Source organism: Macaca nemestrina, chromosome 15, assembly GCF_043159975.1.
Source record: "Macaca nemestrina isolate mMacNem1 chromosome 15, mMacNem.hap1, whole genome shotgun sequence".
In the NCBI taxonomy this organism is placed as follows: domain Eukaryota; kingdom Metazoa; phylum Chordata; class Mammalia; order Primates; family Cercopithecidae; genus Macaca; species Macaca nemestrina.
This window is the reverse complement of record NC_092139.1, coordinates 97,368,036-97,394,225: the sequence shown is the minus strand read 5'-3', so window position 1 is coordinate 97,394,225 and position 26,190 is coordinate 97,368,036. Positions and strand designations below refer to the sequence as shown.

The 26,190-nt window shown below is 47.5% G+C and overlaps 2 protein-coding genes across 3 annotated transcripts in view; one reads left to right on the top strand and one right to left on the bottom strand.

Moving 5' to 3' along the window:
• Positions 1-16,767: 16,767 nt before the first annotated feature.
• LOC105487255 (ubiquinol-cytochrome c reductase, complex III subunit X) lies at positions 16,768-19,757 on the bottom strand. Of its 2 annotated transcripts, none has more exons than XM_011750668.3 (2): positions 19,406-19,757; positions 16,768-17,032 (listed from the first exon to the last, which is right to left on the bottom strand). In XM_011750668.3, the coding sequence occupies exon 1, from the start codon at positions 19,612-19,614 to the stop codon at positions 19,426-19,428; it is 189 nt and encodes a 62-aa protein (XP_011748970.1). In that variant the 5' UTR covers positions 19,615-19,757; the 3' UTR covers positions 16,768-17,032; positions 19,406-19,425. The 2 variants fall into 2 exon arrangements, with proteins under 2 accessions (XP_011748970.1, XP_011748969.1); XM_011750667.2 differs by having other exon boundaries at positions 19,465-19,669.
• Positions 19,758-19,930: 173 nt separating this feature from the next.
• The window catches only part of LOC105487254 (zinc finger matrin-type 5), a 31,535-nt gene continuing 25,275 nt past the window's right edge, over positions 19,931-26,190 (top strand). The window contains exon 1 of the mRNA XM_011750663.3: positions 19,931-20,070. The gene's annotated coding sequence lies outside the window, so the exon portion shown is untranslated. The remainder of the gene's footprint in view (positions 20,071-26,190) is intronic.

The window sequence follows — 26,190 nt, the reverse complement described above, 5'->3', positions numbered from 1 at the left end:
TTACATAATGGTAAAGGGATCAATTCAACAGGAAGAGCTAACTATCCTAAATATATATGCACCCAATACAGGAGCACCCAGATTCATAAAGCAAGTCCTTAAAGACTTACAAAGAGACTTAGACTCCCATACAATAATAATGGGAGACTTCAACACCCCATTGTCAACATTAGACAGATCAACGAGACAGAAATTTAACAAGGATATCCAGGAATTGAACTCAGCTCTGCAGCAAGCAGACCTAATAGACATCTATAGAACTCTCCACCCCAAATCAACAGAATATACATTCTACTCAGCACCACATCACACTTACTCCAAAATTGACCACATAATTGGAAGTAAAGCACTCCTCAGCAAATGTACAAGAACAAAAATTATAACAAACTGTCTCTCAGACCACAGTGCAATCAAACTAGAACTCAGGACTAAGAAACTCAATCAAAACCACTCAACTACATGGAAACTGAATAACCTGCTCCTGAATGACTACTGGGTACATAACGAAATGAAAGCAGAAATAAAGATGTTCTTTGAAACCGACGAGAACAAAGATACAACATACCAGAATCTCTGGGACACATTTAAAGCAGTGTGTAGAGGGAAATTTATAGCACTAAATGCACACAAGAGAAAGCTAGAAATATCTAAAATTGACACTCTAACATCACAATTAAAAGAACTAGAGAAACAAGAACAAACACATTCAAAAGCTAGCAGAAGGCAAGAAATAACTAAGATCAGAGCAGAACTGAAGGAGATAGAGACACAAAAAACCCTCCAAAAAATCAATGAATCCAGGAATTGGTTTTTTGAAAAGATCAACAAAATTGATAGACCGCTAGCAAGACTAATAAAGAAGAGAGAAGAATCAAATAGACGCAATAAAAAATGATAAAGGGGATATCACCACCGACCCCACAGAAATACAAACTACCATCAGAGAATACTATAAACACCTCTACGCAAATAAACTAGAAAATCTAGAAGAAATGGATAATTTCCTGGACACTTACACTCTCCCAAGACTAAACCAGGAAGAAGCTGAATTCCTGAATAGACCAATAGCAGGCTCTGAAAATGAGGCAATAACTAATAGCCTACCAACGAAAAAAAGTCCAGGCCCAGATGGATTCACAGCTGAATTCTACCAGAGGTACAAGGAGTAACTGGTACCATTCCTTCTGAAACTATTCCAATCAATAGAAAAAGAGGGAATCCTCCCTAATCATTTTATGAGGCCAACATCATCCTGATACCAAAGCCTGGCAGAGACAACAAAAAAAGAATTTTAGACCAATATCCCTGATGAACATTGATGCAAAAATCCTCAATAAAATACTGGCAAACTGGATCCAGCAGCACATCAAAAAGCTTATCCACCATGATCAAGTGGGCTTCATCCCTGGGATGCAAGGCTGGTTCAACATATGCAAGTCAATAAACGTAATCCAGCATATAAACAGAACCAAAGACAAAAACCACATGATTATCTCCATAGATGCAGAAAAGGCCTTTGACAAAATTCAACAGCCCTTCATGCTAAAAACGCTCAATAAATTCGGTATTGATGGAACGTATCTCAAAATAATAAGAGCTATTTATGACAAACCCACAGCCAATATCATACTGAATGGGCAAAAACTGGAAAAATTCCCTTTGAAAACTGGCACAAGACAGGGATGCCCTCTCTCACCACTCCTGTTCAACATAGTGTTGGAAGTTCTGGCTAGGGCAATTAGGCAAGAGAAAGAAATAAAGGGTATTCAGTTAGGAAAAGAAGAAGTCAAATTGTCCCTGTTTGCAGATGACATGATTGTATATTTAGAAAACCCCATTGTCTCAGCCCAAAATCTCCGTAAGCTGATAAGCAACTTCAGCAAAGTCTCAGGATACAAAATTAATGTGCAAAAATCACAAGCATTCTTATACACCAGTAACAGACAGAGAGCCAAATCATGAATGAACTTCCATTCACAATTGCTTCAAAGAGAATGAAATACCTAGGAATCCAACTTACTAGGGATGTAAAGGACCTCTTCAAGGAGAACTACAAACCACTGCTCAGTGAAATAAAAGAGGACACAAACAAATGGAAGAACATACCATGCTCATGGAAAGGAAGAATCAATATTGTGAAAATGGCCATACTGCCCAAGGTAATTTATAGGTTCAATGCCATCCCCATCAAGCTACCAATGAGTTTCTTCACAGAATTGGAAAAATCTGCTTTAAAGTTCATATGGAACCAAAAAAGAGCCCACATTGCCAAGACAATCCTAAGTCAAAAGAACAAAGCTGGAGGCATCACGCTACCTGACTTCAAACTATACTACAAGGCTACAGTAACCAAAACAGCATGGTACTGGTACCAAAACAGAGATATAGACCAATGGAACAGAACAGAGTCCTCAGAAATACCACCACACATCTACAGCCATCTGATCTTTGACAAACCTGAGAAAAACAAGAAATGGGGAAAGGATTCCCTATTTAATAAATGGTGCTGGGAAAATTGGCTAGCCTTAAGTAGAAAACTGAAACTGGATCCTTTCCTTACTCCTTATACAAAAATTAATTCAAGATGGATTAGAGACTTAAATGTTAGACCTAATACCATAAAAACCCTAGAAGAAAACCTAGGTAATACCATTCAGGACATAGGCATAGGCAAGGACTTCATGTCTAAAACACCAAAAGCAACGGCAACAAAAGCCAAATTTGACAAATGGGATCTAATTAAACTAAAAAGCTTCTGCACAGCAAAAGAAACTACCATCAGAGTGAACAGGCAACCTACAGAATGGGAGAAAATTTTTGCAATCTACTCATCTGACAAAGGGCTAACATCCAGAACCTACAAAGAACTCAAATTTACAAGAAAAAAACAACCCCATCGAAAAGTGGGTAAAGGATATGAACGGACAGTTTTCAAAAGAACATGTTCATACAGCCAACAGACACATGAAAAAATGCTCATCATCACTGGCCATCAGAGAAATGCAAATCAAAACCACAATGAAATACCATCTCACACCAGTTAGAATGGCAATCATTAAAAAGTCAGGAAACAACAGATGCTGGAGAGGATGTGGAGAAATAGGAACACTTTTACACTGCTGGTGGGATTGTAAACTACTTCAACCATTACGGAAAACAGTATGGCGATTCCTCAAGGATCTAGAACTAGAAGTACCATATGACCCAGCCATCTCATTACTGGGTATATACCCAAAAGATTATAAATCATGCTGCTATAAAGACACATGCACACGTATGTTTATTGCAGCACTATTCACAATAGCAAAGACTTGGAATCAATGCAAATGTCCATCAGTGACAGACTGGATTAAGAAAATGTGGCACATATACACCATGGAATACTATGCAGCCATAAGGAAGGATGAGTTTGTGTCCTTTGTAGGGACATGGATGCAGCTGGAAACCATCATTCTCAGCAAACTATCACAAGAACAGAAAACCAAACACCGCATGTTCTCACTCATAGGTTGGAATTGAACAATGAGATCACTTGGACTCGGGAAGGGGAACATCACACACTGGGGCCTATCACGGGGAGGTGGGAGGGATTGCATTGGGAGTTATACCTGATGTAAATGACAAGTTGATGGGTGCTGACGAGTTGATGGCTGCAGCACACCAACATGGCACAGGTATACATATGTAACAAACCTGCACGTTATGCACATGTACCCTAGAACTTAAAAGTATAATAAAAAAATAAAATAAAATAAAAAAAGATAATAGGCAAGAAGTAAACATAAAAAAAAATTTTAGTTCTTATCCTCCCCAGATTATTTTTTTTAGAAAAAAATATACACACTGGTTTTCTACAAATACGGGATCGTACTACACATGCTGTTATCACCATTTACTCAGGTAATGAGATATTGTGAATATCTTTCTATTTCTCATCTGCATCATATTGAATGGCTTGTCTTCTATTACACCATGCTTTAGTCGGGCAATTCCCTGTTGTTGTACATTTAGGTTGTTTCTAATTATTTGCTGTTAAGTTACAATGATGAGTCTCCTGGCTAAATATTTGCCCACAATCATGATTATCTTCTCAGGATAAATTCTTAGACATAGAATTGCTGGGTCAAGTTTTTTTTGTTTTGTTTTGTTTTTTTGAGACGGAGTCTTGCTCTGTCCCCCAGGCTGGAGTGCAGTGGCACGATCTCGGCTCACTGCAAGCTCCACCTCCCGGGTTCACGCCATTCTCCTGCCTCAGCCGCCTGAGTAGCTGGGACTACAGGTGCCCACCACCGCACCCGGCTAATCTCTTTTTTGGATTTTTAGTAGAGATGGGGTTTCACCGTGGTCTTTATCTCCTGACCTTGTGATCCGCCCGCCTCAGCCTCCCAAAGTGCTGGGATTACAGGCATAAGCCCCCACGCCCGGCCAAGTTTTTTGACTGATATTGTCGAATGGGTCTTCCCATCAGCAGTGTTTGAAACAATTATTTCCCACATCTTGGCTCATGCTGGATATTTAAAAAAAAAAAAAAAAAAACCTCTGAATTTAATAAGTAAAAGGACATCTAGTGATTTTTATTTTGCCAATCTGTTGTTACACATCTTCAAGCAGCAAATGCAGGTATAAAATGGACCTGAGAAAGAGGCAGAGGTAGGGAGGGGAGTGTGGTGGGCACCCATACCCACTTCAGTATGAAGGATTTACCACCTCGGGTGCTGGATGTGCTGTCGGCCTCTTCGGCGATTGGCCAGCCTGAAGAGAACTGCCCTGCCCTGTCTGCCCACTTCCTAGGCAGCAGCCTCCCGTAAGTAACCAAAAGAGGCTATAGCCTGAGTGCAGTGGCTCACACCTGTAATCCCAGCACTTCCTGGGAGGCCAAGGCAGGCGGATCGCTTGAGTCCAGGAGTTCAAGACCAACCTGGTCAACATGGTGAAACCCCGTCTCTACCACAAAAAACAAAAACAAAAACAAAAACAAAAACAAAAAAAAACCTCAAAAAGAAAAAGAGGCTATAAATGGCCCTGCTCACCCACATCAGGACAGTTCTGAACGGCCATGCTTCAGAACTCACCAGGGTCAGCGGAAGCCTTGGTTGAAACTGTATCTATGGCCGGATGCAGTGGCTGATGCCTGTAATCCCAGCACTTTCGGAGGCTGAGGCAGGTGGATCATGAGATCAGGAGTTTGAAACCAGCCTGGCCAACATAGCGAAAGCCCGTCTCTACTGAAAATACCAAAATTAGCCAGACATGGTGGCGGGAGCCTGTAGTCCCAGCTACTCAGGAGACTGAGGTGGGAAAATCACTTGAACCTGGGAGGCGGAGGTTACAGTGAGCCAAGATCATGCCACTGCACTCCAGCCTGGGTGACAGAGCAAGACTCCGTCTCAAAAAAAACAAAAACAAAACACAAACAAAAAAAAATCTACATCTACATCTTGGTCTGACTTTTTTTTTTTTGAGATGGAGTCTCACTCTGTCCCCCAGGCAAGAGGGCAGTGGTGTGATATCAGGTTCAAGCAATTCTCCTGTCTCTCCCGAGTAGCTGGGATTACAGGTACTCCCCCCACCACGCCCGGCTAATTTTTCATATTTTTAGTAGGGATGGGGTTTTCACCATGTCGGAGAGGCTGGTCTCAAACTCCTGACCTCAGATGATCCACCTGCCTCAGCCTCCCAAAGTGTTGGGATTACAGGCATGAGCCACCACGCCCAGCCGGTCTGACTTCTGCTGGTCCTGTTTCCTTTCCTTGGTCTACACTAGCCCCCAGCAGAGTCCACTCCCCAGAGAACCCAGCCTGTGGTTAGGAAGCATCCTTGTGTCTACTATGGGACAAGCTCAAGGTGTGCTGGGTGCACAAACCTAGAATGTTCTGAGAGCTGGGTCTTCCTTCTTTCTTCGGGCCGCCATGACAACACAGAGGTAAAATGTTTTAACCCTGGCAGGCAGCCCTGGGGTGTCAGAAGATTCTAGGGTACCCTCTGGCTGGGTTATTTAAGCAGTCAGCTGGGTGGAGATTTACTATACAGTTTACTTCCCTTGACACCCCTCCTAGATAACAATACCTTCAGAAACAAGATATCAGAACTGCCGTTGTGCAGTGTCATGGGGGTTATTTATTTTACAGATAAAGGAACTGGCTCGGAGAAAGTAACTTACTTGTCTGAGTTTGCACAGCCAGCGAATGGTGGGGCTTGGAAAGTCTAACCCAGGACTGTCCATTGTAAAATCAATGCTCTTGGCCAGCCACGGTGGCTCATGCAGGTAATCCCAGCACTTTGGGAGGCCAAGGTGGATGGATAGCCTGGGCAACATGGTGAAACCCTGTCTCTACTAAAATACAAAAAATTAGCTGGGCATGGTAGCACACACCTGTAACCCCAACTACTAATGAGGCTGAGGCACGAGAATCATTTGAACCCGGGAGACAGAAGTTGCAGTGAGCCGAGAGAGTGCCACTGCACTCCAGCCTGGGAGACAGAGACCCCATCTCAAAAAAAAAAAAAAAAAAGAAAAAAGAAAAAGATAAAAGAGGCCGGGCACGGTGGCTCAAGCCTGTAATCCCAGCACTTTGGGAGGCCGAGATGGGCGGATCACGAGGTCAGGAGATAGAGACCATCCTGGCTAACACGGTGAAACCCCGTCTCTACTAAGAAATACAAAAAATAGCCAGGCGAGGTGGCGGGCGCCTGTAGTCCCAGCTACTCGGGAGGCTGAGGCCGGAGAATGGCGTGAACCCGGGAGGCGGAGCTTGCAGTGAGCTGAGATCTGGCCACTGCACTCCAGCCTGGGCTACAAAGCGAGACTCCGTCTCAAAAAAAAAAAAAAAAGATAAAAGAAACAAAGAACATGTAACATTACTCTTCAAGCCAGAATCACTCTCCATAAATTATCAGTTTGATTTTCTTCATAGTCCTAACATGAGCTGAATTTTTTTTTTTTTTTTTTTTTACTTTTTGTAGAGACAGGGTCTCATGTTGCCCAGGCTAGTCTCAAACTTCTGGGCTCAAGCGATCCCCCCGCGTTGGCTTCCCAAAGTGTTGGGATTACAGGTGTGAGCCACTGCGCCCAGCCTAAGAGATATTTTTGAATACAAGAGAGAAGCTAGGGAAATGACATTAACTCCAATACTCTTAGCCCAGAGAGTGGTCCTGCTCGCTCAGAGCTATGTGGGATCAGAGACCTTCTGGAACTCACTTCTAACGTACCCAAGTATTTAACTTTTCCTACCACCTGTGCTGGGGAGCAGGTGGGAAGCCTTTGGGGCTTTCTGACTGTAAAGACTGTTCCAGCTCTTGCCTCCAGGAAATGCCTCAGGCTAAGCTTGGGAGGGAGAACATTTTTCTAGTTACAAACAGCTTCTTGGTGCCAATCAGAGGAGGGTGTTAACCCTACCTTTCCCCACCTGCATGGCAGACCCGTCCAGGGAGCTCTGGGACTGGAGCGGGGAGGCAGCTCTCATTTGGCAGTGCCACCCAGGGACAAGTCCTCATTGGCATCTGAGGAAGGAGTCCTGGGCCACCAAGCAGAGGGGTTCCAGGCCTGGAGCCAGAGCTAGTGGCTCATGTTTCTCAGCTCTCTGTATTCTCTCTCTCTGAGAAACCCCCTTTTAATTTATGTACCCCACCTTATAAAAATAATACACGATTGATGCAAAAAAGTTAGAAATCTAGAAAATACAATGGCAAAGAAAAACAGCAGGATGCAGTGACTCACGCTTGTAATCCTAGCACTTTGGGAGCCCAAGTGGAAGGATCACTTGAGGCCAGGAGTTCAAGACTAGCCTTGGCAACATAGCAAGACCATTTAAAAAAAAAAAAAAAAAAAAAAAAAAAAAAAAAGGCTGGATGGGCACGGTGGCTTGTGCCTGTAATCCCACCACTTTGGGAGGCCAGAGTGGGCAGATCGCCTGAGGTCAGGAGTTCGAGATCAGCCTAGCCAACATAGTGAAACCCGATCCCTACTACAAAAAAAATTAGCTGGGCATGGTGACAGGTGCCTGTAATCCCAGCTACTCAGGAGGCTGAGGCAGGATAATCACTGGAACCTGGGAAACACAGATTTTAATGAGCCAAGATCGTGCCACCGCACTCCAGCCTGGGCAACAAAACAAGACTCAGTCTCAAAAAAAAAAAAAAAAAAAAAAAAAAAAAAAAAAAAAGCCAGGCATGGTAGGCATACCTGTAGTTCCAGCTACTTGGGAAGCTGAAGTGGGAGAATGACCTGAGCCCTGGAGTTTAAGGCTCCAGGGAGCTGTCATTGCACCACTGTACTCCTGCCTGGGCTACAGTGAGAATTTGTCTCCAAGAAAAAAATAGCCAGGCGCAGTGGCTCACACTTGTAATCTCAGCACTTTGGGAGGCCAATGCGGGCGGATTACTCGAGGTCAGGAGTCCGAGATCAGCCTGGGCAACACGGTGAAACCCCATCTCTACTAAAAATACAAAACCAGCTGGGCGTGGTGGCACATTGTAATCCCAGCTACTTGTGAGGCTGAGGCAGGAGAATCGCTTGAACCTGGGAGGCGGAGGATGCGGTGAGCCAAGATCGCGCCATTGCACTCCAGCCTGGGCAACAAGAGTAAATCTCCGTCTCACCGAAAAAAGGAAAAGAAAAATAACGACTCACTCAATAGTTAACCACTTAATAATCTGGTGTGAAAGGAGCAAATTTAAGAAACCGTTTGCTCATTTGTTTGAACCTCCGACTGCGATGAAATGCAGCTCTCCAGAAGAATCCTTGAAGACAGAACTGGTTAGAGTATGCAACTGTCCCCGCCAACACCTCTTGCCTGAGTTATTAAGATTCCCTGAAAGATAAATGACTCCAGGCTGGGCGTGGTGGCTCACCCCTGCAATCTCAGCACTTTGGGAGGCTACGGTGGGCGGATTGCTTGAAGTGAGTTTGAGACCAGCCTGACCAATATGACGCAACCCCATCTCTACAGAAAATATACAATTAGCCAGGCATGGTGGCAAGTGCCCGTAATCCCAGCTACTCGGGAGGCTGAGATAGAAATGCTGCAACCTGGGAGGCGGAAGTTGCAGTGAGCTGAGATCACGCCCCCTGCAGTCTAGCCTGGGTAACAGAGCAAGACTGAGCACAATGACTTACGCCTGTAATCTCAGCACTTTGAAAGGCTGAGGCGGGAGGATCACTTGAATCCAGGAGTTCAAAACCAGCCTGGTCAACACAGCAAGACTCCATCTCTACAAAGGAAAAATTTTAAAATTAGCTGGGTGTGGTGACAGGCAACTATAGTCCCAGCTACTGGACAGTCTGAGGCAAGGAGATCCTTTGAGCCCAGGAGTTGACTCCAATGACCCATTGATTGTGCCATTGTCCTTTGGCCTGGGCAACAGAGTGAGACCGTCTCAAAAAATAAAAATTCTTAACAAGACTAATTCCTTATGCATTTTTGTTTGTTCCGTTTTCAGATAAAGCTTTGCTACGTCACCCCGGCTGGAGTGGAGTGGCACGATCTCAGCTCACTGCAGCGTCTGCCTCCCCGGTTTTGGTTTTTTTTTTTTTTTTTTTTTTTTGGAAACACAGTCTCGCTCTGTCGCCCAGGCTGGAGTGCAGTGGCGCTATCTCAGCTCACTGCAAGCTCCGCCTCCTGGGTTTACGCCATTCTCCTGCCTCAGCCTCCCAACTATCTGGGACTACAACGCCCCTGCCACCTCACCCGGCTTGTTTTTTGTATTTTTTAGTAGAGACGCGGATTTCACCGTGTTAGCCAGGATGGTATCGATCTCCTTACCTCGTGATCCGCCCATCTCGGCCTCCCAAAGTGCCGTGATTACAGGCTTGAGCCACCGCACCTGGCCCTGCCTCCCAGGTTTAAATGACTCTTTTGTTTCAGCCTCCATGAGTAGCTGATATCTCCAGAATTTATTTGTTGGTTCTCAGTCTCACTGACATCAAGAAGAAAGCCACGCACCCTCTCTGTGAGTGTTAGTTATTAAAGATGGTGCGTCCAGAGTTTTTTATTTCAGATGTTCACATGCTCTGGAGCTGCTTCTTTCTGGTGGGTTCATGGTCTCACATGCAGACCTTCATGGTGAGTATTACATCTCTTAAAAATAGCACGTCTGGAGTTGTTCGTTCTTTTCGGTGAGTTCGTGATCTTGTGGACTTGAGGAGCGAAGCTACAGACCTCTGCAGTAAAAAATTACAGCTCATAGAGCGAGTAAAAACCCAAAAAATGAACAGCAGCAAGATTTATTGCAAAAAACAAACACTCCAAACTCCGGAAAGAAACTCCAGCAAGTTACCGCTGGTAAGCTGGGGCAGCCTGCTTTTATTCCCTTATCTGGCCCCACCCACATCCTGCTGATTGGTCCATTTTACAGAGAGCTGATTGGTCTATTTTACAGAGAGCTGATTGGTCCGTTTTGTCAGAGTGCTGATTGGTGCATTTACAATCCTTGAGCTAGACACAGAGTCACAGAGTGCTAGTTAGCCAGATACAGAGTTAGCTAGATACAGAGCACCAATTGGTGTATTTACAAACCTTGAGCTAGACACAGAGTTCTGATTGGTGTATTTACAAACCCTGAGCTAGACACAGAGTGCTCATTGGTGCATTTACAATCCTTGAGCTAGACACAGAGTCACAGAGGGCTAGTCCTCCAAGTCTCCACTAGGTTAGCTAGATACAGAGTACCAATTGGTGTATTCACAAACCCTGAGCTAGACACAGAGTGCTGATTGGTGCACATACAATCCTCCGGCTAGATGTAAAAGTTCTCCAAGTCCCCATCCGGTTCAGGAGCCCAACTGGCTTCACCCAGTGGATCCTGCATAGGCGCTGCAGGTGGAGCTGTCCACCAGTCCTGAGCTGCACCTGCATTCCTCAGCTCTTCGGCTGTCGATGGGACCAGGCGCCACGGAGCAGGGGGCGGCGCCCGTCGGGGAGGCTCAGGCCGCGTGGGAGCCCACCTTAGCGGGAGGAGCTCAGACATGGCGGGCTGCAGGTTCTGAGCTTTGCCCCGTCGGCAGGCAGCTAAACCCGGTGAGAATTTGAGTGCAGCGCCAGCGGGCGGCACTGCTGGGGGACCCGGCGCAACCTCCGCAGCTGCTGGCCCGGGTGCTAAGCTCCTCACTGCCCTGGGCCGGCGGTGCCAGCCGGCCGCTCCGTGTGCGGGGCCCGCCGAGCCCGCGCCTGCACCCGCACCCGCACCCGCCAGAACTCGCACTGGCCCGCGAGCGTCGTGTGCAGCCCTGGTTCCCGCCCGCGCCTCTCCCTCCACACCTCCCCACAAGCAGAGGAAGGCAGCTTCGGCCTCAGTCCGCCCAGAGAGGGGTTCCCACGGTGTCGTGGTGGGCTGAAGGGCACCTCAAGCGCCGCCAGAGTGGACGCCGAAGCCGAGGAGGCGCTGTGAGGGCTGCTAGCACATTGTCACCTCTCACTGGGACTACAGGCAGACGCCACCATACCCAGCTAATTTTTGTATTTTTAATAGAGACAGGGTTTCACCACGTTGGCCAGGCTGTTCTCGAACTCCTGACCTGAGGTGATCCACCTGCTTCGGCCTCCCAAAGTGCTGGGATTACAGGCATGAGTCACTGCGCCCGGCCCCTGCTTTATTGTTTACCAGAATGTTGCCCTCAAATCATTGGGAACAATTTAATATAAGTTGCAATCTTCAACCCCCAGAGTCATTCTCTACGTGATGCTGAAATCATTCATAAAAGTCTGAGACCGGTTGGGCGCGGTGGCTCACGCCTGTAATCCCAGCACTTTGGGAGGCCGAGGCGGGCAGATCACGAGGTCAGGAGATCGAGACCATCCTAACATGGTGAAACCCCATCTCTACTAAAAATACAAAAAAATTAGCCGGGAGTGGTGGCGGGCGCCTGTAGTCCCAGCTACTCGGGAGGCTGAGGCCGGAGAATGGCGTGAACCCAAGAGGCAGAGCTTGTAGTGAGCCGAGATTGCGCCACTGCACTCTCATGAGACACCGTCTCAAAAAAAAAAAAAAAAGTCTGAGACCAGGGATAGTGCCTCACGCCTATTTTCCTAGTGTTTTGGGAGGCCAAGGAGGGAGGATCACTGGAGGCTGGGAGTTTAAGACCCTTCTGGGTAATGGCAAGACCACGTCTCTGCGAAAAACTAGCTGGGCACAATGGCACACACACCTATAGTCCCAGCAACTCAGGAGGCCCAGGTGGGGGAGCCCAGGAGTTCAAAGCTGCAGTGAGCTATGGTGGCGTCTCAAAAACAAAAGTCTTAGAATAGCCTCTGCTTTGGTTCAGGTCTTCTTCTTTTTTTTTTTCTTAAAAAAAACAAACAACAACAAAAAAACACACAAAAACCAAAAAAACTTCTGAATAAAACTAAGTTTAATTTTTTATGTGTTTTTTTGTTTGTTGTTGTGAGATGGGGTCTTGCTCTGTTGCCCAGGCTGGAGTGCAGTGGCACAATCTCAGCTCACTGCAACCTCTGACTAACAGGTTAAATCGATTCTCCTGCCTCAGCCTCCCGAGTAGCTGGGATTACAGGCATGAGCCATCACACCCAGCTAATTTTTGTAGTTTGAGACAGAGTTTCGCCATGTTGCCCAGGCTGGTCTCAAACTCCTGACCTCAAGTGATCCACCTACCTTGGCCTCTCAAAGTGTTGGGATTACAGGCATGAGCCACCGCGTCTGACTGTGCCTGGCCTCCCTTAGGTCTTAATTTGACCGCAGAGCTGTACTATCTTTGGCAGGTCATAATTTTTCTAGGCTTCAACTTCATCTTCACAAAGATATGCCTCAGGTAGGAAAAACTGGACGATTTCTAGGGTCTCTCCTACCTCTCCATGGGTTTCCTGACCTGAATCTTCCTCCATCAGAGAAGATTCTGGATAATCCAGCTCTGGCTGAATCACATCAGGCTGTAGGTGAAAGATGGCAGACTGGTGAGTCATTTACCTTACCCAGGCCAGGCAGCTTCCCCAGCTACAAACCAGAGCTGCTGTATCCCTGCTCAGGGCTTCCCAATGTTCTTCTCTGCCACTCCCAGCCAGGAGGCACAGTTTCCAGCCAGGCTGCAAGGTCTTTAACAGCCATGGGCTCTAACCAGGAGCCAGGTATCAGCCTCTTAGCTACCCTCTCTGCTTTTATTCCCACCCACTTCCAATCTAATTCCCCCTCAGTTGCCAGAGTGAAGTTTTTTTTGTTTTGTTTTGTTTTGTTTTTTATTTTTTATTTTTTTGAGACAGAGACTCGCTCTGTCGCCTGGGCTGGAGTGCAGTGGCCGGATCTCAGCTCACTGCAAGCCCCGCCTCCCGGGTTTACGCTGCCTCAGCCTCCGGAGTAGCTGGGACTACAGGCGCCCGCCTAATTTTTTGTATTTTTTTAGTAGAGACGGGGTTTCACCGTGTTAGCCAGGATGGTCTCGATCTCCTGACCTCGCGATCCGCCTGTCTCGGCCTCCCAAAGTGCTGGGATTACAGGCTTGAGCCACCGCGCCTGGCCCCAGAGTGAAGTTTTTATATGACAGAGCTTGTTGTTCCCTTGCTTAGGAAATTTTCAGTAGTAGCTACTCATTCTAATTTTGGTAAAATCCAGATCTTTTTTTATTTTATTTTTTTTTAGATGGAGTCTCACTCTATTGCCCAGGCTGGAGTGCAGTGGCGAGATCTCAGCTCACTACAACCTCTGCCTCCCAGGCTCAAACGATTCTCCTGCCTCACCCTTCCAAGTAGCTGGGATTATAGGTGCATGCCACCATGCCCTGCTAATTTTTGTATTTTTAGTAGAGACAGGGATTTCACCATGTTGGCCAGGCTGGTCTTGAACTCCTGACCTCAAGTGATCCACCCGCCTGGGCCTCCCAAAGTGCTGGAATTACAGGCATGAAGCATACCGCACCCAGCCCAGACTCTTCACTGTGACTTACAAGGTCCTGAATGATCTGGTCTCGTGTATTCTCCACCTTCAACCTCATCTACCTGGCCTCTTAGCTCCTGCAACACAGCAAGTGCTTTCCCCACTTAGGGGCCCTAAAACCTGCTACTTCCCCTGCTTTGCCTCTGATGCCCAACATAAATGGCTCATCTTTGTCACCTATCGGTCTCAGCTCTTCTGAGGCTTCCCTAGATCAGCTGTCACTCCTGGTTAATTCCTCCCTCTCCTTGTACTGCTTCCCAGAGCCCTTGGCTCAGTCTGTAATAATACAGGATGGCTTTTGGTGTCTTCCCCATAGGAGTTTAAGCCCCAAGTGCTATATTACCACCGTATGTCCTGCTAGCACAGTGCCTCACAGTGGCCAGCCAAACGCTTGCTGAATGAATAACCAGACGTTTCTCCAACTCCTCCTCTTCACATTCCTGCTGCTCCAGCCTTCCAGCAGAATCATCTGGTTTTCTGAGTCCTTAGCATCCATGTCTTTGCCAACAGTTTCTTCCATGTGCCAGTATCTGTGACTGTGCTAACTGCAGTACAGCTCCTCTATTTTTTTTACTTTTTTTGAGACGGGGAGTCTGGCTCTGTCCCCCAGGCAGGAGTGCAGTGGCACGATCTTTGCTCATTGCAACCTCCGCCTCCCCGGTTCACGCTGTTCTCCTGCCTCAGCTTCCCAAGTAGCTGGGACTACAGGCGCCTGCCACCACGCCCGGCTAATTTTTTGTATTTTTAGTAGAAATGGGGTTTCACCATGTTAGCCAGAACGGTCTCGATCTTCTGACCTCGTGATCCACCTGCGATGGCCTCACAAAGTGCTGGGATTACAGTCTTGAGCCACTGTGCCCGGCCTACAGCTCCTCTATTTTAAAAAATTTAATTTAAAAACATTTTTGGCTGGGCATGGTGGCTTGTAATCTCAACACTTTGGGAGGCCAAGACAGGAGGATGTCTTGAGTCTAGGAGTTCGAGACCAGCCTGGGCAACTATGGCAAAACCCTACCTCTACAAAAAATACAAAAAAACTAGCGGGGAGTGGTGGCGCACACCTGTAGTCCCAGCTACCTGGGGGGCTGAGGTGGGAGGATTGTTTGCACCCAGGTCAAGGCTTCAGTGAGCTGAGATCGCGCCATAGCATTCCATTCTGGGTGACAGAGCGAGACAGAATCTTGCTGTCTCCCAGGCTGGAGTGCAGTGGCGCGATCTCAGCTCACTGTAACCTCCACCTCCCGAGTTCAAGAAATTCTCCTGCCTCAGCCTCCTGAGTAGCTGGGATTACAAGTATATGCCACCACACGTGGCTAATTTTTGTATTTTTAGTAGAGATAGGGTTTCACCATGTTGGCCAGGCTGGTCTCGAACTCCTGACCTCAAGCAATTCCACCTGACTTGGCCTCCCAAAGTGCTGGGATTACAGGTATGAGACACCATGCCCAGCCAAAAATTTTTTTTAGAGACACTGTCTCACTATGCCCCAGGCAGGAGTGCAGTGGCATAATCGTAACTCACTGTAACCTTAACTTCTGGGCTCAAGTAATCCTGCCACCTCAGCCTCCCAAGTAGCTGGGATTATAGGCTTGTGGCACCATGCTCAGCTAATTTTAAATTTTTTTGTAGAGGTGGGGTATCTCACTGTATTGCTTAGACTGGTCTCAAACTGTTGGCCTCGAGCAGTCCTCCCATCTCAGCCTCCTAAAGTGCTGGGATTACAGGCACAACTCCTTTAATACTCCCCAAAATCCCATACAGTATGTTCTACTACCCCATTTTACAGATAAGGAAACCGAAGGTCAGCAAGTTCAAGTGCCTTGCCCTTGTGTATTAGTTCATTTTCACGCTGCTGATAAAGACATAACCGAGACTGGGTAATTTATAAAGAAACAGAAGTTTAATGCACTCACAGTTCCACGTGGCTGGGGAGGCCTCACACTCATGGTGGAGGGGGAAAGGCCCGTCTTACATGGCGGCAGGCAAGAGAGAATCAGAGCCAAGCAAAAGGGGAAACCCCTTATAAAATCATCAGATCTAGTGAGACTTATTTACTACAATGAGAACAGTGTGGGGGAACCACTCCCATGATTCAATTATCTCCCAGCGGGTCCCTCCCACAACAAATAGGAACTATGGGAGCTACAATTCAAAATGAGATTTGGGTGGGGACACAGCCAAACCATATCACCTTGGTTCCCATAGCTAGAGTCAGTGGAGTGAGGATTCAAACCCACCAACTAAGCACCTTTACGAACTGAACTCATCAGAGTTCAGTTGGTGGCAGGAGGCTGTGAGCCAGAGAGGTATGGCAGCTTACCAAAAGATACTCAGTAAGAGGCAGAATACACCAAGCTTGTCCAACCCAAGGCCCGCAGGCTGCATGCAGCCCAGGATGCCTCTGAATGAGGCCCAAACACAAATTCTTCAACTTTCTAAAAACATTATGAGATTTTTGCACAAACCGTTTTGTCTTTTGTTTTAGCTCGTCAGCTATCATTAGTGTTATTTTATGTGTGGCCCAAGCCAATTCTTCCATCGTGGCCCAGGGAAGCCAAGACTGGATACCCCTGAACTAGACCCTAGGGTGGGGAGTGGCTAAGACCCCCAGGCCAGGGTCTTTCCCCCAGCTGAGGCCATAGTGCTTCCTCATGGCCAAGACAGTGAGTTATTTAAGAATGGAATTACTGGCTCAGAAGCCAAAGTTGACTGTAATATCTCCAACTCTGGCTCCTGTTTTGAAAAGCGGAATTCTTTGGAAGTTAATGGAAAACTCAAAATAGCAGACTCTGCCCTTGGGGTGTTTGCAGAGGGCTTTGAAGTGGTCTCAAATTACTGACAAGTGAAGATCAGGTAGAGTTAACAAAGCAACCAATGCAGAAGCAGGTCTCAAGGGCAATTCAGATTTATTTCCTGAGCATGCTGACTAAACATACTTCAAACACAGCAGAAGGTAAAGAGTCTTTTGTAAGTAAAGCCGTTTCCTGCCAACAGCGAACGGTGGTCCATGAAGAGTAACTTGAGCATCATCTTCAAGCTCAGCCTCCAGCTCTGGGCAAACAGCTGCTGGGTGGACCTGGTCCTTCTGGCCTCGATGGGGGCCTCCAGGGAACTACTTCTTCTCATACTTGTGCTTGATGTGTTTCCACAGTTTCTGCATTTTAAAGACAAGAGCCACAAACTTTGACCTTTGCCTCTCACATTTTACAACTACTCCCACTGCCCTGGTCTCTAAAATGAGCTTGGGAGAAACATATGCCATGTCCTGATTAAAAAGATACACTTGGCCAGGCGCGGTGGCTCACGCCTGTAATCCCAGCACTTTGGGAGGCCGAGATGGGCGGATCACGAGGTCAGGAGATCGAGACCATCCTGGCTAACACGGTGAAACCCCGTCTCTACTAAAAAAATACAAAAATTAGCCGGGCGCGGTGGCGGGCGCCTGTAGTCCCAGCTATACCGGAGGCTGAGGCAGGAGAATGGCTTGAACCCGGGAGGTGGAGCTTGCAGTGAGTGGAGATCGCGCCACTGCACTCCAGCCTGGGCGACAGAGCAAGACTCCGTCTCAAAAAAATAAATAAATAAAAATAAAAAGATACACTTGTGGTGGGCAAACTCGAAGCAATCCTATGCTTGATGCACATTTTTTTTTTTTTTTTTTTTTGAGACTCCTCTGTCACCCAGGCTGGAGTGCAGTGGCGCAATCTCAGCTCACTGCAACCTCAGCCTCCTGGGTTCAAGCGATTGTCCTGCCTCAGTTTCACGAGCAGCTAGGAATACAGGTGTGCGCTACCCGGCTACTTTCTGTATTTTTAGTAGAGATGGGGTTTCGCCATGTTGGCTAAGCTGGTCTCAAACTCCTGACCTCAAGTGATCTGCCCGCTTCAGCCTCCCAAAGCGCTGAGATGACAGGCGTGAGCCACCGTGCTGAGCCTTCATGCATAATTCTTGGCATTTATAAAATACTATGATGCTTTCAATCACCAGGTGAAGTAGAAAGGGGTGATTTTAATTTTATAGGAAATTCAGGTTGAGATCGAGGGAAGTGCCCCAAAACACACAATTATTAAGGAAAACAGCCTGGAAGATGTCTCAGTTCTTTAACTCCCAGGTATTACTGAAGAGGTTGTAAGTGTGTAGTCCCAAAATATTTCACCATGAGCCATTTAAAACATTTCCTGGGACCTAAATTGGCCAAAATTCTCATTCCCAAAAGCACAAGAGGTTGAGCACAGTGGCTCACATTTGTAATCCCAGCACTTTAGGAGACTAAGGCAGGAGGACAGACTGAGCTCAGGAATTCGAGACCAGCCTGGGCAACATGGTGAAACGCCATCTCTACGAAAAATACAAAAATTAGCTGGGCGTGGTGGCACTTGCCTGTGGTCCCAGCTACTCAGGAGGCTGAGGTGGGAGGATCACTTGAACCCAGGAGGTCAAGGCTGCAGTGAGCTGTGATCATGCCACTGCACTCCAACCTGGGTGACAGAGTGAGACCCTGTCTCAAAAAAGAAAAAAAAAAGCACAGGGAAAATGGGTGAGTTATAACAACATGCTTGGATGTCTCTCCAGATCAGTGGGAGTGGTCAGCAGAAGCAACTGCAAGAGACGGTACAGTGGCAATGCTTTCATGTGGGCAGGAAGTTGCACTGGTCACAGGCAGCATAGCACTAGTGGACAGTGCCTTCCCAGGCTGCAGAGTCAGTCTCAAATTAAAAACAAGTGAGTGGTGGAACAGGGCTAGATGTATAAGGCCTACTCCAATACAGCCATAATTTAGCGATATAAAGCATGCACTGCACCTAGCACAGTGCGTGATACATAAAAGTCAAAAATGTGTTGCCATTCCTACCTCATGCTTCCACTTTCTCCTGAGGAATGTAAGCAGTGATTACTTTTCAGTGGTGCCACCTACCAGGCATGTGGCACCCTGCTGCATCTCCTGTGATCCTCACAATAGTGCTCAGGTTACTACTATTAATATCTCCATCTCACAGTTAAAACGGAGTTCAGAGAAGAAACTTGCTCAACTTAATGCCACAGTTAAGTGACAAGGACCAGTGTTCCTATCCAAGGCTTTCTGATTTCATAGCTCCCACTCTCAACCATTAATAACAACTGCCTACGTGGGAAGCCTTGGGGACCGAAAGCGTCACCTGAAACTTCAGCCACGGCGTCTAAGGTGTCTAATGTCCTTTTCACGACCGTCGCCTGCTCAAATCTGCCCTTGAAACCCTGAGAGACAGGGGTCCCGTTTCTGGCCCTGACTTGCCCCTGGCTTCCTGTGCACCTAGTAAGTCCTTTGCTCTCACTAGCCTTTAGTTTTTGCTTCTGATAATGGACAAGTGGGTATGTGGGGTGGCACACAGCGATACTTACAACCCCTGTAAAGTGAGATATATTAACCTCGCTTAATGTTTTATAATTCACATCAAGCCAAGGGGACAGACGGCGGACTCGAGACAGAAGACGCCGACGGTTTACCCCTTACCCCCTTCCTGGTAAAGGTTACTGAGTCCCGTCCCACCTCTACTCCACTGTCACCCCTCAGGCAGGTCCAAGGTCAAGGATGCCACAGGCCCTCACCCCCTCGTTGATGTGGTCGTAGATCGCGTCCGCGCCTTGATCAAAGGCGCGCTCGAAGAATACGACGCCCACGACGATGGTGAGAGCGAAGGTGGAGGTCCTGCGAAACAGCAGGGAGTACAATTTCGAAGTAAACGCCGCGGCCGCCATGTTTCTTTTTTCACGGTCCAACTCGCGCCACCGCGCCTGCGCCGGGGCCGACCTCGTTCTCCAAAGGCCCTAGACGTGCAACACTTTATGGGATTTGTAGTACCTCTGAATCTCGGCTTTGGGTGTTTTGAACCACAGAGGTACGGCTGTCCTGGGCCTGAGAAAAAAAAATCTCATAAGATCCATATCAGGACAACCCAAATAATCTGATAAAATTTATTACCCAATTTTTCCTCTCCAGAATTCCTGGCTGTTTGAATATGTTAAACTACAACTCCCAGAAGCCCTCGCGCGCCATCACCTTCCCCCCGCCCTCCGCCCGTCCTGGCTTGGATTCCTAAAGCTCTCTGGGAAGGGGGAGCTGATGGCCAAGGCGAGACTACGAATCCCAGCAAGCAGTGCGCGACGTGGGGACGCAGGAGGAGGAGCCCGGAGCTGCCGCCACCGGGGAGCCAGGTACCTTCCGCCAGACGCCGAGGGGCGAGCCCTAGTCTCTTTTCCCCGCATTGGAAGACTTGAGCGCCTCCCTCTTTGTCCGTACGCCCTGCGGCGGGACGCACTATTCCTTGGGATGGGGAGTGGATAGAGGGGTGAGGGGATCTGGGTTCCCGAGACCCTGGCTCATCTCTTCACCTTGTCCCCTCCGTCAGCCCCAAGTCTAGGCCAGGAGCTGGAGCCTGTGGCAAAAGTCTTGTCCTGGAGGTTAAACCCTTCACGCTGGCTTAACGGCAGGGAGGGATCTGCCCTGCTTCCTGTTACTCTCACCCCTGGGCTTCGCACCCGGCAACCCTGGTCTGGAAGGCTGGAGACTTGGGACCTGCTTGGTATTGAAAAGAGCGGGTTTGGAGTACCTGGGACATTCAACAGATGTTTTCCCAGCGCCTGTTCTGGTCCCTGCTCTGGGGACCCAGCAGTGAACAAGTCCCTGCTCTCATAGAGCGCTCAATCTACTGAGTGGGCAGGTGGGGGAGGTACAGTGCAACAAACACATAGTGCTTTGGTTGACTGGAGAGGCAGTGGTGGTGACATTGCACCCTGGGTGGCTGCTCTGGGGGTGACACTTGACTAGATACCTGAATGAATAGTAGAGTTGAACAGGAAAACGTTGGTGCAAAGGCCTTGAGGCAGCTACAGTCCTGGGATGTTTGAGGGAAAGAAGTAGAGTGGATTATGAAGAGGTGGACTCCGGTCAGCTGATATCTGGCCTTGGAACCCACGTTACGGAGTCTTGTTTTCTTTGGTTTTTGTTTTTGATAAGTTGGTCTCCAACTTCTGTGCTCAAGCGATCTTCCTGCCTCGGCCCTGCAAGGTGCTGGAATTACAGGTGTGAGCCACCGAGTCTGGCCAGGGTGTCATGTTTTTTCCTAATTGCACTAGGAGGCCACTGAAGGGTTTTCAGCAGAAATGCGACAAGATTTAATTTGCACTTTAATGTCATCATCCTGGCTGGTCTATGGAGAGTGGACTGTGAGGGGGAAGTTATTGTTGTAGATCAGTTGAGGGAAGTTGGGTGATTATTTATTTATTTATTTATTTATTTGAGATGGAGTCTCGCTCTGTTGCCCAGGCTGGAGTGTAGTGGTGCTATCTCGGCTTACTGCAACCTCCGCCTCACGGGTTCAAGTGGTTCTCCTGCTTCAGCCTCCTGAGTGACTGGGATTACAGGTGCCTGCCACCATGCCTAGTTAATTTTTTTTTTTTTTAGTAAAGATGGGGTTTCACCATGTTGGCCAGGCTGGTCTCAAACTCCTGACCTCAGGTGATCCTCCCACCTTGGCCTCCCAGAGTGCTGAGATTACAGGCGTAAGCCACCACGCTTGGCCTGATGGGTGGTAATTTAGGTTAGGGTGTGGAGCAGAGCAGTGATCAGATTTGGGATGTAATTTGGGAGGTAGGGCAGACAGAGCAAGCTAGCAGATGTGTGTAGGGTGCACAGGAAAGAGGAATCAGGAGGATAATCTAAGTTTTTTTGTGTGGTTTTTTTTGTTTGTTTGTTTTTTGGACAGAGTCTTGCTCTGTTGCCCAGGCTGGAGTGCAGTGGCCATCTCGGCTCACTGCAACCTCTGCCACCCAGGTTCAAGCAATTTTCATGCCTCAGCCTACTGAGTAGTTGGGATTACAAGCAGACGCCAACACACCCACCTCATTTTTGTGTTTTTAGTAGAGACAGGGTTTCACCATGTTGGCCAGGCTGGTCTTGAACTCCTGGTGTCAAGTGATCCACCTGCCATGGTCTCCCAATGTGCCAGGATTACAGGTGTGAGCCACCGCGTCCAGCTGACATCTAAGTTTTGACCTCAACAATTTAAAATCAACAGGAATTATCTTAAATTCTGTTTTGTCCACGTCAGTTTGAGCTGGCCCACAGACATCAAGTGGAGGTGTCTAGAGGCAAATGAGGACACGGATCTGGAGTTTAGAGGAGAGGTATGAGCCTGAGAAGAGTCATCCAGATAGGGGTGGCATTCAAAACCAGGGACTGGGCTGGACATGGTGGCTCATACCTATAATCCCAGCGTTTTGGGAGGCCAAGGCAGGAGGAACACTTGAGGCCAAGAGTTGAAGACCAGCCTGGGCCACACAGTGAGACCATCTCTACAAAAAACAAACTAGGGGCTGGGCGCGGTGGCTCACACCTGTAATCCCCGCACTTTGGGAGGCCAAGGTGGGTGGATCACTTGAGGTCAGGAGTTCAAGACCAGCCTGGCCAACATGGTGAAATCCTGTCTCTACTAAAAATACAAAAAAAATTAGCCAGGTGTGGTGGTACCTGCTTGTAATCCCAGCTACTTGGGAAGCTAAGGCAGGAGAATCACTTGAACTTGGGAGGTGGAGGCTGCCACGAGCCGAGATTGCGCCACTGCACTCCAGCCTGGGTGACAGAGCTCAAAGGAAAACAAAACAAACAAAAACCAGGGATTGGATTGCAGGCCTGGCTCTGCCTCTGACTCTGTGACATTGATCAGGCTTTGACTCTCTGGGCCATCTTGTAATTCATCTGTAAATAGCAACAGTAATACCAGGTTAGGGGATCAGAAGGTAAAAAGTGAAATGCTTTACATCCATGAGTTATCCTTACTGTGGTTTTTTACTATTTGCAAAGCATCCTGGGAGCCCCTCAGAGCAGGAAGTTGTGAGACTCTAGGGGAAGACTACTTAGGTCTTGCTGATCATTTCCAACCAATCTGGCTGATGGGAAGTTCAGAGGAGAGAGAATCATTTTAGGTGCAATGAGTAGGGAAGACCACAGGGAGTTAAAGGTGTGGCTTGTTTTATTTGGTTTTATTATGTTTTATTTTTGTAGAGACAGGGTCTCCCTCCATTTCCCAGGCTGGAGTACAGTGGCACATAATTCCTGGTTGTAATAATCATAGTTCCTTGCAGCCTGGAACTCCTGGGCTCAAGCAATTCACCTGGTTCAACCTCCCAAACAGCTGGGATTACAGCTGTGCACCACCACACTGCGTTGTTATTATTATTATTATTTTGAGAAGGGTCTTACTGTGTTGCCCAGGCTGGAGTGTAGTGGCATGATCATAGCTCACTGCAGCCTCCAACTCCTGGGCTCAAGTGATACTCCCACCTCAGCCTTCCAAGTAGCTGGGACTACAGGTGCATGCCACTATGCCTCACTCATTGGTTTTCTGGTTTTCTTATATATTTTTTGTAGAGACAAAAAAATTTTAGGGGTGTCACCATGTTGGCCAGGCTGGTCTCAAATTACTGAGCTCAACTGATCCACCCACCTTGGCCTTCCAAAGTGCTGGGATTACAGACATGAGCCATCTCCCCAGCCTAATTTTTATTTATTTATTTACTTACTTACTTACTTTTTTTTTTTTTTTTTTTTTTGAGGCAGAGTCTCGCTGTGTTGCCCAGGCTGGAGTGCAGTGGTGTGATCTCAGCTCACTGCAATCTCCGCCTCCTGGGTTCAAGCGATTCTGTTCTCTCAGCCTCCCAAAGTGCTGGGATTACAGGTGTGAGCCACCGTGCCTGCCCTACAGCTACTTTTTAATTCCAAAAATATACTGATTATTACTCAATTTAGGATAAGAACATTAATACAGTGAATTTGATTTGCCCTTATGCTTCTATTTTTTAATTCTAAACTTTCCAGGAGTGTGACAAGACGCTTATCTAGTAAGAAAACAGCTTTATCCACTTTAACTAATTGTGCTTAGCATGCAGTTGGATTACCACTTCAGTGACCTGAGGTTATTCATCATTGAACTGATTTCTAGCTGGGACATGAGTCCAGGGGGCTGTGTCTACCCAGAGTAACTGTCCCCAGCAGCAACTGCATTTGGAACTCGAGGGAAAGCTCATTCCTCCAGGCTTTTGCTTCTTAAGGGGTATTAGACTTGCTAGTTAAAATGCTGGTTTCTAGGTTCCCCTCCAGATCTGCTAAATCAGGATTTCTGGGGACCTGACCCAGGAGACTTTTTTTTTTGTTTTTGACACGGAGTCTTGCTCTGTCACCCAGGTTGGAATACAGTAGCATGATCTGGGCTCACTGCAACCTTCACCTCCTGGGTTCAATCTCGTGCCTCAGCCTCCCAAGTAACTGGGATTACAGGTGTGCACCAGCACGCTAAACTATTTTTTTTTTTTTTTTTTGAGACGGAGGAGTCTGTCTCTGTCACTCAGGCTGGAGTACAGTGGTGCAATCTCGGCTCACTGCAACTTCCGCCTCTCAGGTTCAAGTGATTCTCCTGCCTCAGCCTCCTGAGTAGCTGGGATTACAGGCGCCTGCAACCATGCCCAGCTAATTTTTTTTTTTGAGACAGACTCTCACTCTGTTGCTCAGGCTGGTGTGCAGTGATGCGATCTCGGCTCACTGCAACCTCCACCTCCTGGGTTCAAGAAATTCTCCTGCCTCAGCCTCTCGAGTAGCAGGGACTACAGGTACATGCCGTCATGCCCGCCTAATTTTTTGTATTTTAGTAGAATTGGGGTTTCACCGTGTTGCCCAGGCTGGTCTCGAACTCCTGAGCTCAGGCAATCCACCCGCCTCGGCCTCCCAAAGTGCTGGGATTACAGGCGTGAGCCACCATGCCCGGCCTAATTTTGTATTTTTAGTAGAGACAGGGTTTCACCATGTTGGTTAGGCTGGTCTTCAACTCCTGACCGAGGTAATCTGCCCACCTTAGCCTCCCAAAGTGCTAGGATTACAGACATGAGCCACTGTGCCTGGCCCCCTTTTATTTTTTATTTTTTCGAGACAGGGTCTCAGTCTGCCACCCAAGCTGGAGTATAGTGGCATGATCAGAGCTCACTATAACTTCAAACTCCTGGGCTCCAGTGATCCTCCCATCTTAGCATCTCGAGTAGCAAGGGCTACAGGCACATGACACCCCAACTGGCTAATAAAAAAAAAAAAAATTTAGAGACAGGGGTCTCACTATGTTGCCCAGGATGGTCTTGAACTCCTTACCTCAACTGATCAGGAGTTGGGAGGCCTTGGCCTCCCAAAGTGCTGGGATTACAGGTGTGAGTCACTGCATTTAGCTGAGATTCATATTTAATAAGGTTCTCACTTGGAAGCCATGGAAAATTTCGAGCAGGGATGATTTAAGGAGAGTTGATCTGATGGTGCTTATGATACAGTGAACGGAGGGGGCTGTCCAGATGTGAGGAGTCCAGAGGTGAGGAGCTGAGTTCTGTCTTGGGCAGTAGTGACAGTGGAGATAGAGGATCAGATGATATTTGGCGCCCAGACTGGGGAGAGAAGAAGCGGGAGGCAGAGACAGTTTTGAGTCCAAGTATCTGGTTCAGGAGCCTCATTCAGACTATTTTTACCTTTCCTATTTGGAAACTCTGGGCTCCTGGGACCTGTAACTATCTATTGAGAAACTGTGTCTCCAGCCCGCAGTCCCTGGAGCCCAGATTCAGGCTCAACCGACCTTCACCAGGCCTTGGGGTGTGCTAGGCCAAGTCTGGTTGGAATCAGGGTTTGCCTTGTCAGTTTTCATCCGGGGGCTGCGGGGAATATTTGCTCTGTTTCTTTCACTCACCACCCCTGGCTGGTTCATCCGAGTGAACCAGGTCTCTGGAACCCTCCATGGCAGCCTCCAGAGGGAGAAGGAATAGGATTTATCCCCGCCTTACAAATTTCCCACTTGTTCTTTTTCTGTTTTTTTAGAGGCTAGTCAAGCGAAGCAGTGGGAGTGGAGAAGGAACAAAGAAATCTGTATCTGGTTGTGATCAGTTAGTCACCAACACCGCTGCATTCGGAATTCGGACTAGACCCCACTTTTTTTGAAGAGAATTTATTTTTTATTTTTTTGCAAATTTTAAAACAATACATGCCAAATATAGAAACTTTAAAAATTAGATATCAAGTGAAAAAAAAATCTGCACGTAATCCTATTAAGTTGTCTTTTCTTTTTTGAGACGAGGTCTTGCTCTGCCACCCAGGCTGGAGTGCAGTGGCATGATCTCGGCCCACTGCAACTTTCATCTCCTGGGCTCAAGCAATCCTCCCACCTCATCCACCCAAGTAGCTGAAACTATAGGCATGCATCACCACACCCATCTAATTTTTTAAAAAATACTTTTTGTAGAGATAGGGTCTTA